Source organism: Thunnus thynnus, chromosome 12 (assembly GCF_963924715.1).
Source record: "Thunnus thynnus chromosome 12, fThuThy2.1, whole genome shotgun sequence".
NCBI classification, from domain to species: domain Eukaryota; kingdom Metazoa; phylum Chordata; class Actinopteri; order Scombriformes; family Scombridae; genus Thunnus; species Thunnus thynnus.
The window spans coordinates 15100317-15119354 of record NC_089528.1 but is presented as its reverse complement, the minus strand read 5'-3'; the positions used below and the strand labels follow the sequence as shown (position 1 = coordinate 15119354).

General features: G+C 41.8%; 1 protein-coding gene across 5 annotated transcripts in view; it reads left to right on the top strand.

Moving 5' to 3' along the window:
- The window catches only part of LOC137194156 (glypican-5-like), a 120185-nt gene that overhangs the window by 5004 nt on the left and 96143 nt on the right, over positions 1–19038 (top strand). For 3 of the 5 annotated variants that reach the window (XM_067605771.1, XM_067605770.1, XM_067605772.1), the window contains exon 3: positions 11077–11238. In XM_067605771.1, the coding sequence (XP_067461872.1) occupies positions 11130–11238 (109 nt within the window). In that variant the 5' untranslated portion in view covers positions 11077–11129. Of the gene's footprint in view, positions 1–2; positions 480–11076; positions 11239–19038 lie in introns of those variants that run through there. The other 2 variants (XM_067605767.1, XM_067605769.1) reach the window with 2 other exon arrangements.

Sequence of the window (19038 nt, the reverse complement as noted above, 5' to 3'; positions counted from 1 at the left end):
GGAAACAGGCATGCAGACAGCCGACCACTGCAAAGTGTTGAGCGCGGGACAGACTGGCTTCAGCCCCACACCACTCACACCACTCTTCCTCTGTCCAAGAGAAGACCCCCAAACCTCTCCTGTGAGGCGCTCACACTCATCCCAACCAATAATGTGAGAATCAGTCGGAGAGGTCTGTCAGATGTTAAAAGTCATCGTCGCTTCATTGTGCTTAAGTGCCGTCTGTTTTCAACACTGTCACACAGTTTCCAATCAGGCTACAGTAGGCTATCCACAAGGATACCTGGTGTGAGATGCGGCCATGTCCCGAGGAATATGCCCACGCGTAACCTCTTGCGGACCCTTTTGGATTTTGTCAGCGGTCATATTTGCGGTGAACGTGATCGACGTGGACGCGTACAGCTGTCATGAAGTGAGGACCGCTTTCCAGCTGCGGCAGGTCGGGCCGCTGCACCGCGTACCGGAGACACCTGGCACAGGTGAGCCAGTGGGTTTGGCAAGTATAGTGAAGTGCACTTTGGCTAAAGCGCACTGCAAACATTATACAGTGGTGATAATAGATCCGCAGACAGAAGCCGCTGATTTTGTTTTAAGTACAACCATAGCCATTTCAGCCATGAACACCAGAACCTATAAAATGTGTGAAAAGTGCAATTATACGGCAATGATTCAGTTCTAGACTTAAAAAAAGACTTTTAATGAGTGTTAAATTTATCTAAGCATTCTTTGCTCCTGTCAAAAGCACACGTGGGTCAGTATACACTGACACACAAAAGCTCAATGAAGTGACAGCAGCCATTGAAAGGTTGTGAGACAGAACAGATACTGCTGTCTGTCTTCACTTTTGTTATATTATTCCATGTTGTATTATTTAGTAATGTTAGTGAATAAACCTTTAAAAGGTTTTGGACATAAAGTCCGTGTGCTAAGTCTGTTGTGTATGGGGGATGCTATTGGTTATAATGATTACTCTAAACAACATAGCACACAACAAAATCAGAAATTATTTAAATAGGGTGAAGTGTGTCTGGAAAAAAAAAACCCTTTTCATTCCTGGTATCGTATCTGCCGATCACTGTGCAGTCTGAGCATCAGTGTTCAGACTGCACATGTCCTGATATACCTGTATATTACGTATTACATGTTTAAGTTACGGATGATATGTCTGGCTTAAAGCATTAGCGCTTGTTGATTTTTCCCAAACCCTCTCTAAAAACTTTCTCACCATACAAGCAGGCTGTTTTGAGAGATTACATAATTATTTTGCAAATTTCCTTTGAGAAGCTGCTCAGTACATTCACAAGCTACTGAGACAGGGTTTTTGAGCTAGAACAGTGTCTAATATGAGGCAGAGGTCTTATGTGGTTTAGTCTCTGTAGATAAAGAGGCTGCAAGATTGTGTCCGCAATAGAGGGTGATTGATTTGTCATCTGCATATTGATTTGTGCAAGTCAGTCATCAACAATTCTTTTGGCAATAAGGCTTTAGAGATTTGGGCTGACGAACCCTTAAATCTTACAACACATATTGTCTCTCAGTACATGAGTTGAGCTCATGGGCCACAGTTTATCAGAAAAGATTGTCCAGCAGGCTTATAGAGTCTTTTGGCATCTCTGCTGACATGGTTCCCAAATGTTTCCTGTCTTTTGTCAGATTTTTGTTCGAGGGATGCTTGAAAACAGTTATAAATGCCTTGAAACTTTTGTGGTATGTGCTTTCCTTCTGCACACAGAGGAAAAAGTTATTTTGTGAGGATAAACATTGGTTCCAAATCTGCTTTGGACGCAAAATGCATTTTGTGCGGGTTTAGGCTTTGGTACAACTATGCTGTTTTTGCTTGAAAGTTATACTGCAAGCATAGTAAGACCCTTCATCACTTTGACTAATCATGTCATGTTTGATCTATGTAGGTCCATTCCTGCCAGTTGTCATATATTTGAACACAACAAATTGGGTTATTCAGTGGTCATTTTTATGATTAATCCAGTCTTTTAAATCATTTGATCTTTAGTTACTGTAAATCTCCTGGCCTTACAAATATTCAAATACCAGTAGATATGCATTGTACAAGTACCAATATGAGTACAGACCAGAATCCTATACTGTAACTGAAATCGTGTCATATGCAAGTTGGTAGCAGCTTAAGTATCACCCAGTCTGAGTCTGCACGCTGTAACAGCGAGATGAGCAATAGATAGCTTAGTGGGTAACATACCTAGAGGTGCATCCAAACCACTTGATATGTTTGTTTAGCAGGGTGTCACTACTAGCAACAGAGGATGTCAGTTTCATTGGAAGCTGTAGTTTAGGGTTAGCTCTTAAAGACAACAGAAGGACCTCGGTCTTCTGAGCATGTCAGCAGTCTGAAGCAAGGCTTGCGTGACAAACTTTTACAGTCTGCAGTGCATTGGCAGAAGCTGCATATGAGTATTTCAGTCTGATGTTTCAGCTGTCAATGAGCATTTTACCTGACACTGAGCAGCAAACAGATTAAAAAAAACCATACAGGCCGTACTGTATAGTGTGATAATCTTTAGTTTTAATGAATTGCTTTCCCCACCTTTAACCCTCATAAGATATTTTATTTGTGAAACACACCTTCTATCTATAGTAATATAATTTGAGTAAAATAGTGCTGATATAATCCAGATACAATCATCTGCTACTCACTAGTCTGAACTAGCAATTGATATAAATATTTGTGTTATTTAAAAGGTGCGCTGAACTGCATTTTCGTGCTTTCACACGCCACCACTTCTCTGCTGTCCTCTCCCTTCACAGCTAATCAAACATTGCTGTCGCTTCATAAGTACATTTTGGGCTTAAATGTTGTTTTGCTTTTTGTTTGTACTTGTCCTGGAGAGGTTGTTTTGGGTCAGGCGCAATCTCGTCTTCAAAGCAGTGACCAATGCAAGGGGGTGTTTGAGTGGGAGATTTGGTGTATATGTGTGTGTGTGTGTGTGTACACAATTATGCTACTCTGCTTCAGTTCTCAGATCAAATGCCAACAAAAGCAACTCTTGAAATTTGAAGTGGCAAAACTTCAGCACTTTTCACAGTCTGATGTTTGCTTTAGGATACAGTGCTACGTTTCATTCATGTGTGGTGAACTGATTTCTCACTAAGCACCAGGAGTGTGGCAGCAGGGAACTTAAGAACTGACCAACTGGATATGATTTTATAATAAAAAAAAGGCTTTTACAGTACACATATTTTATTAACAAATGATTACACAAGTTATTTTACTGAATTAGTTCCTACTATTACTGCTATTTCTTCTCCATTAGTAGGAGAATTAATGCTTTAAAATGCCAGTCATACATGAATCCCCCTCTCAACAATGTAGACGATAAGTCACTTCAAATGTTTAGTAAAAAGCAGATTTAATTGCAGGTGCTTGCTTAGGTTCTGTGTTAATGAGAGGCCCTGAGAAGCCTCTGCAGTATTTTACTAGTATGTCTCTGAATTGAATTATTTTAGACTAAAAAATTTGCTTTCCAGACATTAAATGTTTGTTTTTTGGGCCACAATTTATAAAAAGTGACTTTATCTCCCTGCCTCATTCAGCATAGGTAACGTAGATAATCAGTGACATGAAGTTGCTTATCCTGACATTATTTTGAAGAGTTATGGCCACTTTGGTACTGTGGTACACAGCCAAATACTACATATTGAGATTACCGCAGGGTGCTGATATAGCCCTTTGGAGATAGATCATTTGGGAGGCAGACAGCTAGCAGTGCTATTCGCAGACACACCAGTCCTGTGATATGATCAGCCTATTTTACAGCTCAGTTAAAACTCCCTCATTGAGCAAGGCTTATCTGATTGTGTACATACCACTCACCGTTTTTCATTTTACTACTGCCATTCACTGATTTACTGAGTCATTAACAGCTATTCTGGAGTGAAAGAGAAAGTGTCTTTATATCTTTAATACAAGGCAAGCAGGGTCATGTGTTAATAGCGAGGGAATGGGAACACACTGTGTTATCACATGTCGCCACATCCTTAACCAGTTACAGCGTCAAAAGCCTTGGCAAGCTCTCAAAGCTCAACATGGTCTTTGATTGGCTGTAGTTATTTTGATTCCCTTTTTAACTTGGCCTTTCTCACTGAGAGAGCAAACACATGGTGCACACCTCCTACTCCATACACACTAAAAATTGTTGAGCATCTGTGTTTTCTTTTCCAGGCCATCTCTCAACCACTTACTTCAATCTCATGTAAGATTAACAGAAGAACATCTCCAGTCCAGTGAGTTTTTTAAAACTGAAGCCATTAGAAAAAAGATATTGTTGGTAAAAAATAGCAACAGATGTATATCTTCAAGTAAGAAGACACAGTATAGACAGTTGAATTTACAAGCACCTCAGATGCTCTTTCTCAAGTCCACCCGATCACTCCTGCCTTATCAGTGTTGTGCCAGTCTGAAGCTGATTACCATGTCTGAGTCAGGATCTACACAACATCTCTTATTGGATTTCAGCCTAAGTCTATCTTGTGTTTCAGTTGATTGTGTGCTACTGCACCCTCTTGGCTTGCTACGGTGGTAGAGACAGATGCAATTTTATAAGGTTATTAGACTGCCAAGTATATCATCTACCTATCAAATAATACAACCATCTAGAAAAGATGACCCTTGCTGAGCTCTAGGAATAGAAATAGTATATGTGCACATGGTTTCTGAGAGACTGTTCAACAGATCATCTTGAATATAAAATAATTAGCCTACTCTGCCAGGGGCTGAACAACGCTCTAGTATAATGCTGCTTCATCATGTCTGCATCCATCTGTCCTCCAGTCCTCTACTTGGCTCTCTTAGCTCTGTCAGTCTGTCTGACCCCTTCCCTTTGGCATGGCTTTGGACACCGTGCCAATCACTGATGGCAGTTGCAGCTTGGGGTCTGGGAGAGCTAAACATTACAGCTCAGTTTCAAGGTTGTCCAAAAATGCAGGTATGCGGTAAAGCCCGTTTGAGATGTGTTTTCATTCAGTATGGTCCATCCCAAGCCAGCAAATCTGTATAGAGTAAATATCCTGTATGTTCAGTGGATCAGACGACTTCAAAGGGAACTGGCTTCCTGAGGCAGGAGAAGGGTAACTGCATTAATTACCTACTTTCTAACAAAGTTATTCTTGTTCTTGTAAAAATATCAAAAAAGCAGCATCAGGAAACCGCAACCCTCCAGGTCATCAACGCTTTCCAAATCAAATCAAAATTTCCATACCATATTGGGGAGATGTGAGCTGCATTAAAATCATTTTATAAGTGCAGTAGTTAATGCATGTGTGTGTTTGAAAAGGGCTGTAATAACATAACTACCTTCTCAGCAGTATACTGTATTCACCTCAGCTAATACCACACATTGAGAATGGCATGTGAGTTAGCTGTGCAATTATAGAATGGCAGAGTTTCCCCACTCAAGAGTTTTGACTTGTGCAATGAAGGGCACTGAGGTGTTGCTGAAGGGATTGTGACTAACAAGTCAAGACCCCTGAGCCATGGCTTTAATACGGCAAATTACTCCAGAGGTATTTGTCACCTGAGGACGATTAAGGGAATTAGGATTCAGAGTTGACATCCAGTCTAAAGAGTAAAGTGTGTGAAGGTTTAGCAAGGCAGAATGAGTAGCATACTCTTGGCACTAATTATAAAGGACCTGTAGAGTCTTCTTGGCCTATTGGATATATCAAGTCACAATTCAGCAAAGTTTTTATCAGAGGAAGGGGTACAGCCAGGATTCAAAATAACATCCACACTTCATGAAAAAAGGGTAATAAATCAGACTTGTAAGGACGTCTCTTGGTAATATGTTGTCATGATTTTCAACATTTAAAAAAACATTTTCAGTTTTTTATCAAGTGCACTCACAATTTGGGCCTTTTTGATGTGGCCTTTTGGGGCTCTGTTCACAGTCTCATGCAGCTTTTCAAGCAAAAAGTAATAGTTGCAAAAGTATTTAGCCCGTTTACTACTCACAGTGTGGTTAATAACCAAGCATCTGTAGGAAGTCACATGAGTGCCAATTAAGGGGAGATAACAGGAAAGTTTCCAATTACTCAAAGTACAGAAAGGTCAATCATAAAAAAAGAAGAAATAGGCCGTAAAAGTCGAATGTCTATGTGAGCAGGGCACCTGTGAGGGAGGCCACAAAGACACATGTAGCAACTCTGAAGGAGCTATGGGCTCATGGTTGCAGTTTAAAGGTGCAGTGTGTAGAATTTAGTGGCTTATAGTGGAACGTACTTGGCAGACATGGAATATAATATTCATAAGTATGCTTTAATTAGTTTATAATAGGGATGCATGATATTGGATTTTTGCCAATATCCAATATTGTGATATTTTCCAACTCACTGTGGCCGATTGCTAATACCGATATATGCACTTTTTTTTTTTCCACCTGGCTGAGACTATTATGCATGCAATCATAGACAAAACTAAGATTGTACTGGAGTTCAGGAGCTCAGCATTAAAACTTTAATGAACCTTCCAAGTGGGAGGAGCAGTAGAGTTTTATTTGAGTTTATTAGACAGACAGGATTAATGGGCAGGATTTAATCTCTGATCCACAGTCAGGAGCAGAAGGTGGCAGTAATGCACCTAATACGCTGGTTGCCATCTGCTGTTATAAACCAAAAAGAAGAAAAAATTTTTCAAACAGTGGTACATCTTGTGAACTGAGGTGTTTCCTATCTGTGCAGCCAAACACAGCAGCTCCTCCGTGGACTGTTTCACGTGGTGCTTCCTCCGCAGGCTCCACTTCACTCAGCTGCCCTACAGACTCGCTGCTTTTTCCCGATTTAACCTGAATAACAAACTGGGGGATGGTGCTTCAGTTGGATCCACATGGAGAGCCAGGGCTAGCTGGGAGGCTAGCGAAGCATTAGCCGCAGCATGGCTGGACGGAAGCACAGCCAGCTAGCCTGTGCTTCAGGTTAAATTGGGAAGAAGCAGCGAGTCTGTCCGGCAGCTGAGTGAAGTGGAGCTTGTGGAGGAGGCACCGGGACCATCAGGGTGAAACAGTCCATGGAGGGAAGCACAGCCAGGCGGTCGAGGAGAAGGCGACGAATTGGCCGATAACGATATGTCATTGTAAAGGCTTTATTGGCTGATACCGGTGACATGCCGATATTATCGTGCATCCCTAGCATATAACCACCTGAAAATAACAATCGTGTTTTCGTTACCTTAGAATGAGCCCTTTATATCGACATAGGGAGCGGATTATCTTCCACGGAGACTACCATGTTGCACCGCCATATTTCTACTGTAGCCCAGAATGGACAAACCAAACACTGGCTCTAGAGAGGGCCTTTCACATTTTTCATGAGTTTCGTGGCCACCGTAAGTTCTCCTACGCACTTGGAAGGGGAGGAGGGGGTGCTGATAAAGCACCCAGACAGCAGTCAGTATCAGTTGCAGCTTCATGGCAAAGAGAAAGCCATTTTTGCAGTAAACTTACATAACATCTTGCCTTATTTTCCAGCAAGATAACGTGGCCAAACATAAAGTGAAAACTTCACAGAACTGCCTTCAAAGCAACATTGTTGATTTCTTGGAAGGGTCTGGTCAGAGTCCATTTCAATCCAAATCAGAAATGTGTGGCAGAAAAAAAATGAAAATTGCTGTTGAGTCACAGTCCCCAAGCAATTTGACAGAGCCTGAGTAATTTTGCAAAGAAGAATGGGGGGAAATTTTAATGTCCAGATGTTAAAGACTGTTATTACTGCAAAAGTACCTACAGTACTAAATATTCATTTTAAGAGGGTGTGCAAATATTTTGTTTTCAATTTTTTATTTAGATGAATTTGTAGACTTTTTGATTTAATTAAAACGTCAAAAGGTTCAATGCATTTTATAGGCATATGTATGTTGAGCAGTTGGTATCCTGGAAATATAAATGTAACTCAAAAAGAAGGGAGTCAGATATGAAAAGATATATCCTACATTGTAGACTTCAATAACTAAAAAAGTCGATGGTAGACTGCTACCGTGTGTCCCCATAAATATTTTAGTTTACCCTTCAGACAGAAGCCACTGAAATGTTGTTTGATGATATACTGTATATAAAATGTTTCAAAGATTAGAAAGAACAGACTCAGCAGGTTGTTTGCTGTTGCACACGGGAGTAGTGACATGGCTTCTAATGATTCCAAAAAGTGGCCTGGTATATTCGTGAAACAGCCAGCCTGTCCTGACTGCTGTGGTGGCTTTAACAGCCAAAGTCTTTCTGAGTATCACTTACTCCATGCAGCTACTCACAAGGGACGGAGAGGCCAGCTTGGATTCCAGTGTGAGTCCCTGGATATTAGTTTCATATCAGAGATAACACACAAACACAAAGGAGAGAAAGAGCCAGCCAGCCAAGAGAACAGGGTCAGGGACAGAAGGTGAGAGAGGACAGCTACCAAATATGGTGAAATGACATTGCTAAAATGAAATTAAATTATGTACTGATCGGCCACTTCATTAGGCACTAGGGATGTGCAGGGAGCCCAGTATTTGTATTTGTATCACTATTTGTTGAAGCAGCAAAATTATTTGTATTTGTATTCGAATAAAAGTGGAAATAGCTTTAAAATCCTATTTTTTGTTTTTATTACGCTTTTAATTTTAGAAAATTAAAGTGTTACAGTAAGTGTTCATTAATAAACAAGCTTATGAAGGAGGTCCGGGTCTCGAACTGGAGTCTCCCAGGTCATAGACGACTGTGGTGACTACTGAGCTAAAATCTAGCACACTGCCACTGCGCAGATAGACCTGTAGGTATTTATACACCCATAACACAGAGACAGTACAGCGTGTAACGTGTAGGAAAAACTTCAAAGGCGATCCTTACTTTGCACTTTTCATTTATTACCTATTTTTTACAACCTAACTTTGTGGGAAGGAGAAGGGGAACAACAAGTTATAGAGAGCCCTTTGAGAGCACTTTGTGCATGTCAGTAGCTCAGCTTTATCTCTGGGGAACACCCCCAACTCCAGGAGTGATGTCCATATTAGGAAATGTGCATCATGTAGCAGGTGGATGTGACTCCCCTTGTTGAGACCTGCTGATATATGTAACAGCGGAGCAGAGGACAGATTTGTATTCTGGCCCACCCCTATTAGGTACACCTGTGCAATCTAATGAAATCCAGTACAACAGCTCTGCCATAAATGCTACTTTTACGAAGCTTATACATTTTCAGTTTTTGTTGACATTGTCAGAAAGGTGATAATTCTACTTGATGTTTATTATTGAGGTTGTAGTGGTGTACTGGAGTGCATTACATTGAAAAATGTTCTTAATATTTTGCCCCACTCATGTATGTTAATGGAGTGGACAAAATATTAGGAATACCATTCATTATAATTCACTCCAGTACACCACCACCACACTAGCTCTACCCTCAATACAAAGCAATGCATTTTTAAATGGGTGAATATGTTTGTTGGGGTTTTTGTTTAACCCCATGACTGCCACCGGCACTTACTGTACTGTTCTGATGAGTTTTAGTGAATTAGACCAAAAAATACAGATTTAGGACTAATACATCCAATTTTTAAAGAAAAGCCTACCAAATTGGCTAGTTAGGTGCTAGTCTAAGCCTTAAAGATGTCATTAATATATCCTCTATTTTGTTGAAGAGTTCATGTTAAAGGATGTCTAGATCTGTGAATACTCATACTCATCAAATTTGAAAACACCTCTGTGAAGCTCAGCAGGAGGTAAGTAAGGAAATAGCAGATGATTTAGGCAATGGATTTTTGTTAAAATTGCGGTATTTCTGTATAAAAAAGAACAGGATAGGATTTTCCAGAAACACTGTTGACAGGGAGACAGTGTCAATATAAAAAGAGTGAACTGCTGCAGAGATGGAGATAATGAGCTGGAAGGGGCAGGACAGCCAGTTATGACTTCACTCGTCTGGCTCAGGGATGGGAACAAATGGAGCCTCTCTGGGTAATTAAGAGACACCCAGGCCTCACTAGGATATGCCAGGCAAATGGGAGAGAGGGAGCAGAAAGGGAAAGAGGGATTGAGAATGCAACCCTATTGTGTTTCATGGAGGGATTTGGACGGTGAGGCACTGGTCTTGCGGTCTGTCCTAAGGCCATGCTTTAGGCTCTGGTTACAACACCTGCCTCTAGCCACCCCCTTCTAGCCCTTCCCCCCCTGTAAAATGAGTTATCATATCAGACTCCTGCATTATGGAAATGTCCATGTGCATGTGGATTTGGGCAAGGAAATGTGTGGGAAAGGACAGTTTTAATAGCCCATGCTAATTGTGACCAGCCTCAGTGATGTCATGACAGTGTTTATATATGTAGCGATGGTGAGAAGCAGGTGACACTGGCAGGACAGGGTGGACTCTGTTTGGGCTGATGTAATTGTGCCTGATTGAGCTGTTCTTTGGATCATAGTATTTGCAGTTAGGTCATTGCCTTCATGTGGTTGTTCAGAATTGCAGCGGTATGTCTAATGACTGTCTAGTTTCAGAGGTGATTTCACAAGAATTACTGGGGCATACGTGTGCATGTACACGTGTGAGTGACTGCGGGTTATGCATGTTTGCATTGTAAAATGCAAGTAGATGCATATATTTTGTGCATATGCATTTACAAATGTACATCTTGACAGCACTTAACAACATGTGTGCAGTCGTATGAGCCAAATATATTTTATATTTAGCTAAGACCATATTTATAGCAAGAAACATCGTTGAATTCTTGGTCTACTTTCTCACCCTCCCATGGTGCCTCTTCTGTCTCCCAGTGGAGTTATGGCCTGTCTGTCTATGTGCATACTCAGGACACTATACATATACTCACACATATTCGTGCAGCACAATGTAGAATCATATACCAGATATAAATATATATCTCATAGGATAAAAGACTTTTGCATTCTTCAAGAATTTATCATCTTATTCAAATTGAGATCTTGAAGATCCTTTTCACTTCCACTTCCTGTGATATGCTTGATGCAATGTGTTGCCACTGACTTGAAAGTGATTACTAAAAAAAAATATTGATAAACAATTTAAGACATATGGTATGTGTCCATGTCTGCTTTAATTTCCCAGATGTGGATCTGTTGATTTGTAAGCACCATGGTCCATCCTGCTGCACCCGGAAGATGGAGGAGAGCTACCAGTTCGCTGTAAAACGAGAAACCCTCCACAACATTCACTCCTACAGCTATGAGCTTGAGCACCTCATCTCAGGCCACTCGGACGCCTTCCAGGGTAAGTGCTGAGACAAAAGTGGGCAAGCTGGGGCTGGATGGCTCAGGTTGGGTGGGATTGGACACTGGGTTGTTGATGATGGATGGGAAAGAGATGTTAAGATACAGTGGTTGGTGGGTTGTTATTCTGGTACATGCTGTACTTACCACTGCCTGGGACTGATACCCCAGAATGCTACCTTCTGCAAAGTATTTAACATGAAAACTTTTCCCAGCTTTTTACTGACCTATAACTGAACATACACCCTTTATTTGAATCCAAATACAGAAATAAATAACTAAATGACTTCGTATTTGTTTTCTTACTTGCAAATAATGCTTATATATCCAAAAAAAAAGTTTCTACTCAGTTCCCCAAGGTCACGGTAGCTGGTGTGCAGGCAAGTGTGTAACCCAAAAGAATGGGCATGGCTTCACTCCCCCCCTCTTCCCTTCTTCTGTGGGTTTGGCAGCAATAGACCTGTGGAGAAGGATCAGGGAGGTTAGACAGGGAAAAAAGAGAGTATGTGGGCCTTTTTCTCAGCCTGTAGTGCTTGGTGGAAGATGGTCTGCTTTGTCATTATCTGATCCTGCTCTCAGTAAAGCAAAACACTTACTGGAACCCTTGAAAAAAATGATGGTACTTCTGGAGAGTGAAACAATCTGTGCATGTTATCACTTTTGTTTGCATTTTGTTTGTTTGGTGTTTATTTTTGGGTGTATTTTTGGTCGTGCTTCCTCTTTGGTAGCCCGGTCAGTTCACATGTCTGAGCTCTGGATAAACAAGGCTCTGCTGTAGATACAAAGCCTGTTTCAGCTAGATCTTGCCTGCCAAAGGGCTTTGTACTACGCCCAACTGAATCAAGCAGTGCAGTAGTTGCCCAAGCTTGTCCTCCCGCTAGTAATTGCAGTGTCATTTAAATTTTAAAATTTCCAAAACAGACAGTTTTTCCTCCCCAAAACCTCTAGCACAATCCCACAGGCTTGGAGACATGCTTCAGATGTTTTTAATGTTACAGGAATTTCGGTACCATGCAATTAGTTTTATAAGACAATGGACTGCTTAGACGCAGGCCAACACTACTGGTCTTGGTCTCTAATATGGAAAACTCCTGTCATATGTAAACGGATGCTGTAATAGAGAATGACATAGGTCAGAAAACGGTAATGGAGAATTTATTATTTTCAGACATTGTTGTCATGGAAATTGTTACTGTCATGTTTAACTTGTACATGTCATCTGGGTATCAGGATATATTAGTGGCACACAATGTTCTCCATCCTACAAATGAACTGAAATTTGAAATTACAGTCCCTTCAAACATATTTGTTATGTAGGTGTTTACACAGACATGGAGATAAGCCTCTCACAGCTTCTTTACAAGCAGGTTACATGGATAGAAGTAACAGTGCTTGAATAGTGTTTCTGGTATTCATCCACTTCATCATCATTAAGATCTTTCCCTTCTTACCTCATGTCTGAGCCTGTCTGGAGAATGAAGATCAGGTGTTCCACATATCCAGAAAAGGCCAAGATGGAAAATAACAATGGAATAACAATAGATACTGGAGTATGATGGTGCTGAAAATGATGATGTCACAAGCCCTCAATTTGCAAGGCCTTCTAAGGACAGTCTCTGTGCTGTCTGAGTGCCTCGAGAGGAATGTGAAGTAGCAAGTGGCTCATATACCGCATGAAGTAATGAGAATATGACTTTGGCTGATACCATTGATACTGTTATTCACACGCTGCATGGTGGAAAATTGTTTGCGAGTAGCTTTCTTGTCCTAGCCCTACTGGTTCGTGTCTATTCAATTGCACCACATGCAGTTCAACAGAGCCAGTTGTCCGCAGGCTAAAAACTGCTGCTCTTCATCTGTTAATCTGTTGTTTATTTGATAATTCTTTCATGATGGGGCCACGATTTTCTGTACAGCTTTCAGTCTGCCTGTCATTCACTTGACCATGAATCTGGCAACGACAAGTCCTACTTTATATGCGTGTATGTGTGTGTGTGTGTGTTTCTGTGTGCATTTCTGCTTGAGTTTCTCCTGAGTATTTTTCTTGATGCAGTGTAGCTTTTATTGTTTCAAGTAAAAATCGTTCTCGCTGATTGGCAAGATTTAGCCAAAAGGACATGTCCATTAGAAGAGAGACGGTGTGTGCGTGTGTGTGTCTGCATGTATGTGTGTTTTTGTTGGCCTGCCCTTGTTTTGACAGCCCTAAAGGTCCTATTGTGCTTTGTCATGTGTGGGAGTTGTCATGTCATGAATATGACCCCAAAAACGCAGACCACATTCATGAATGTTGAGGGGCTCCTTTTCACAAAATTGTTATTCTGATACTGTATTAATGTGATAGAATAGGTTTGATTCTATGCTGCAAAATCAACCAAGAACCTTTAGGGATTATCCTGATGTTGCCATCACCTTTTACCCTGTAACTGCCATGCCCTAAATCCTGCAGGCAGTTTTGTCTTTTCACCTCCTTGTTCCTTGGTATCTCATCCCTGCTGACAATATCCATGTTGTCTGTTCTTTCTTTCCTCCTACCGTTCAACTTTCCCAAAACATACAGACAGATACACCCTAGCCAGCCCCTCTGGACTCCTCTCTCCCTCCCAACACACAAACAAGCAGACTCTCCTAATCCATGCCATAGTTGATAGGTAATGAGTGTTGGGGCCTGATGGTGGGTGGGTGTCCACCACAGAACCCAGTCTAAGCTGGGGCAGCTTAGTGTTGCCATCATGGGCTTTGGCCTGTCAGCCTGTTCTAGCCAATCAGATCTGGAGTAATCTTACTGGCTGGACACCTCTCTGTGGCCTCCGGATTGGCTGAGAGAAAGTTGAACAGATGGATTGGCTGCCAGAATATGTTTGTGTCTTTGTTTGCCTAAAGTTAAGCTGTAATAACAGTGGGTTAGAGCTTTACTTTTAGTGAATTCCAACAGAGCCCTCATATAAAATACGACATACTCAGACGGATGACAAATTAAAGGAAAAACTTGTACAGGCCTGAATGCTTGACCCCTACAGTGAGGGGATCCGGCTCTGTTTTGCTGTGGGGGGCATTTTACTGGCATGATTTGGGTCCACCTGTCCCCTTAGAGGGAAGGGTTACTGCAAATCAAAGTTGTTCTGAGTGATCTCTATATCTATATCTATCATCTACCTTGATGGGAGTGGTCTCTTCCAGGATGACAATGCCCCCATCCATAGGGCACGAGGGGTCACTGAATACTTTGAGTATGAAAATGATGTGAATCATGTGCTATGGCCTTAACAGTCACCAGATCTCAACTCAAATGAACACCTATGGGAGATTTTGGAGCGACGTGTTTGATGGCACTCTCCACCACCGTCATTAAAACACCAAATGAGGGAATATCTTTTGGAAAAGTGGTGTTCACCCCTCCAGTAGAGTTCCAGAGACTTGTAGAATCAATGCCAAGGCACATTGAAGCTGTTCTGGCAGCACGTAGTGGTCCAACACCTTACTGAGACACTTCATGTTGGTTTTTCCTTTAATTTGTCACCCGTCCTAATGCCCTGTGAACTGAATTTGTTGGCAGTCTTTTCTGCATGCCTGTGTGTGTCTGGTCTGTGAATGACAGGTGAGAATGATGAGCAGGAGAGTAAGTATCAGGATATATACTCACACTGCTGGGGAGCAGATGTCAAGAAAATGCTGACACCGATATGAAGGGGGACCTGACCCACAGCTGAAGGCTATTAGGTCTGTGTGTGTGTGTGTGTGTGTGTGTGTGTGATAGGGGTGTTTGAGCATTTAGTACATGTGCATCTTGATCATTGTGTGTGTGCATACATGTGTACTCAAGACATGTGAGCATGTACAGTATTTACCACCTCTGCTAAGTCACCATGACCACCTCAGGGCTCAAGTTGTCCTCATAGGAGTTGACAAATGCTTTCTAGAGAAATGTATTCTCTTGGCCTAGATAGCTCTCTATCATCAATGAAAGTGCATTGCATTTAAAACTTTAGGTGCCCTTCAATGAAGAAGTACACTTGAGAAAGTGCGAGAGAGTGAGAGAGAAAGAGGCCATGACAAGGATGGTGCTTTTCCTCAATGAGGTGACATAATTAGCTGTTCCTTGTCTCATCATCCAGGAACTCTCCAGACCCTGCGTGCTGGGAGACAGTCTTTGCACGAGTGTATGCGAGAGACAAAGTAATCGAAACAACGACCTAAGGCACAGGGATACTTTGGGCTGTTAATGGCAGAATGCAGAACAAGAGGAGTCGGGAGGTGAGAATTGCTAAAGGAAGAATAAGAGAATGAGAAACCCTGGTTGTCTGGTTGGTTGGTGTGTCTCCCCCTGTGACTGTCTCCCCGGGATTTCACAGGTGGTTGAGTTCAACCTACTGTAATTGTCTCTCTGCCCTTGGGGATTAGCAGCCTCCCTGATTGCTTGTTTGGAGACAGTAGACAGCTCGCTCCATGTCTGTTTTTTTTTTTTTCTTTTGCACCCCTACCCCAAGTCTGTAAAGGCAACTCTCTCTTTTATTAAACAGTGATGATTTATATGTGTTTGTGTGCACAATTTGTGTGTGCATGTGTCTCTATATATATGGGCACGTGACAGGAATGATAAATCACTTGGCTGTCATGTTCTATCTTAATTCTTTCATCAGACACATAGCTATCTATCTTTATTGCAATCTCTACATTTGTCTGGAAGTTCCCTCGCTCATTTTGCCTGTGATCTTTTTAGCCTATCCTCTCTCACATCATGGTGTTTTTTTCCCTCTCCCTCCATGTCTGCATGTATTTTTCTCTGCAGATGTTTTGACCGACAGAGTTATTGCTCTAGAGGTTGATGCTTGGACACAGGATGACATTGCAGTGCACCATGAGCTCATGCTTAAATTAGGGAGGATATCCGGAATCCATCCCTACACGTCTCATTTAATCATACAGGGCGGAGAGGAAACGTGTTTATGGACCTAATAGCGGAGCGAATACATTGTGTATTTGAGTGTGTGTGTGAATGTGTGAGTGTCCTCAGCATGTTTATGTTTTAACAACGCCTTTCTAGTCTCCTGAGTAGACATGACACATAAGGGCAGGATGAGTTTCCCTCAGAGTTTGCAGGACTCGGGCTCGCTGGGGAAAAGAGGGAAAGAACAAAGGAGAGGAGGGAGGAGAAGGGGAAAGGCTCAAAGCCTCTCGCAGTCATAAAGTCACACTCAAACCTTCCCTAATTACCTCTGCTTTTCATCTGCCCCTCTCACCTCAGCATGAATGTGTGAGAGCCCAAAGGAGTAGGGAGTTGGGCCTAAAGAGAGGGGAGAAAATGGGGGGGAGGAAGGGTTGATGGTCAAAGCAAGGTTTCAGTGAAAGTGTGCACAGGTGTGTTTGAATGTGGTTCTATCAGTAGCGTGTGTGTGCGTTAAAAATGTTGATTCAACAGGTTTTTGCCCTGTTGATCCACTGTGTGCTGCTGATAATTCTCCCTCTTTCTTCCTGGTTGTCTCTCTGTCTGTGGTCCATGCTTTGTCAGTATTGGTTGCTTAACAAGAGCATTCTGGGCCTAGGGTGGGCACTATGCCAACAGCTTACTTGCTGGCATGTGCACTGCAGGGAACCCTCATGTCTCAAAGATAACCCAGCTGCCAAGAGTGTGCTCAACAGAATGAAACTATAAACACAAAAATCTCCCCCATTTTCTTCACCCCAAAATTCTCCTTTCATTTTTTTTTCATTGTTATTCTGCTTCTTTACCAACCATGCATGCTCTGCAATAAATGTCTAAACTAATACAAAGTCTGTGTAGATTAGCCGGCCGCCAGAAACTACACCATAATTTAACATCACTAGAAGAAAATCAAACTGAGAAAAATACCCCTTTATTGCTCGCCAACACCATCTCTTCTCACACGGAATGATCTTCTGACACAACCTCACAATTGCTATTTCTGACACTGCCTTTCCGCTAGCCTCAACAAACATTCTTGGTGTAGACTAAGCTTCATCGGTCTCACTACTATCGTATGAGCACAATAAGCTTGATGTCCAGGAAGTTTCTTAGTAATCAGATAGAGTCGCATCTCCCGGGGCTTGTTCTCTGTCCAAGAGAATTTGGATTTTCTGGAACACAATCTGTCTGTCTGGCTGATGGGATTTGTACTCCACTGCTGCTGATTGGTCCAGCCTGGCCTTTTCCTGTATCCTCTCTGACTCTGCTACAGCCGTCCTTCCCAGACTGATCCCACAAGCCATAAAATGTGTGTGGGCATGTGTATAAGTATGAGATGCAGACGTCTGTGCATGTGTATAGCAGCCGGCAATCAAAATTCTCATTGGAAAATGTCTGATAAACCAACAAAATCGACAGACTACATAATAGTTCCCCCTTTGTTTAAATTTCCACATACCTACCTTTACTCAGTGTAATAGAAAGGAGTTATTGTTAAGGGAAATGATGGTGGCCAAAATAAGGTCATGCTAGGAGAATTCAGTGAGTGCTGGCGAGAGGAGTTGAACATGTCTGTGAGCAAGAGCTGCTTCCATCAGACACCTGTGGGAGATCAGGGCGTGTGCTTAATATGAGCTTTTAATGCATAAGTGGATGAGCATCTTGATATACATGTCTCTGTGTAGTGACTCACACTATTACTTCAGCCCAAAGTAGGTTGGAGTTGGCAGCCTTCCTCCCATCTCTCCCCAACAACTCACTTCATTCCCCCATTCAAGTCCACTCACTTTGCTCATTACGCCCTGTGTTGGAGTCTCTTCTGCTCCCTCTCCTTCTCTCTCCTTGCCTCTGTGGCTCCTAGCACACCATTAAGGAGTCCCCACAGTAGGCTTCATTCACTGATTCTCTAGTCATTAATCCATTGTGTTCCAGAGGACCAGAGGAAGAGGCACAATAAATGAGAGAAATGGAAAGACAAAAACAAAATGTTGTTCTGGCCCTTCCCAGTCCTGTCGTGCTTGTATGATCCATGATGGATTATGATGTGTATTGGAACAGAAGGTTCACATGGGCCTGCTCTTAAATCAACCACAACAAAGTCTATCACTGGCAAACTTGTAATACTTCAGTTGGATTCAGTAATATGACGGAATTTGTCCTTTCCAAACATTTTTATGTAATAATCTTGATCATTTAGAATTTTCCTTTCATCCCACAAAATGGATAGAAGCATTGTTTTATGGCAGAAGGGATTAAGCCTAATAAAAGAGTAGTCTTGGCCCATAATTGAAACAATCCATAAGTGACCTTCTGTATGCCTAATTCATAATAAAGCTGAAAAATGAAAACAGGGGCCACACCTGTTAAGAAAAGTGGAAAATTCATCATTAGACTCCCTTTCATCTTAGATTCCTTTCACACCTCAGAGTCCATTCAAGGGTCTGTTTCATGTTAATCTTATGTTAGCCTAAAAGTTTCCTTTCTGCCTTTCATGAAAATCTGGAGTTCAGTCTCCTTCACAGGCCGTCATCATCAGTTTCCACTTATATTAGGGGTTATTACCTTGACGAGGCTTTTTTTGTTTATCACAAATCACCAAGTGTCATCAGTATGGCCAAATGTTGAAGAAAATGCCTCCAGTCTATTAGATTTACTTCATAATGATTCAGTCTGTAGCATAATAAACTTCTGGCAGCTGATTTGATGTTGAAAGGAATCTACAATTTCCATGTGCCATAGACTGTAAAAAAATATGGACGTAGCCACTGTGACGTCACCCACTGGTTTCTGGAGAGCGGTTTTGAAACTCAAAGTGGGCGGCTCTGGCTGTTGCCATCTTGGTGGTGCCTAACCCTGCCTAACTCCTGGCTAATGGACAAA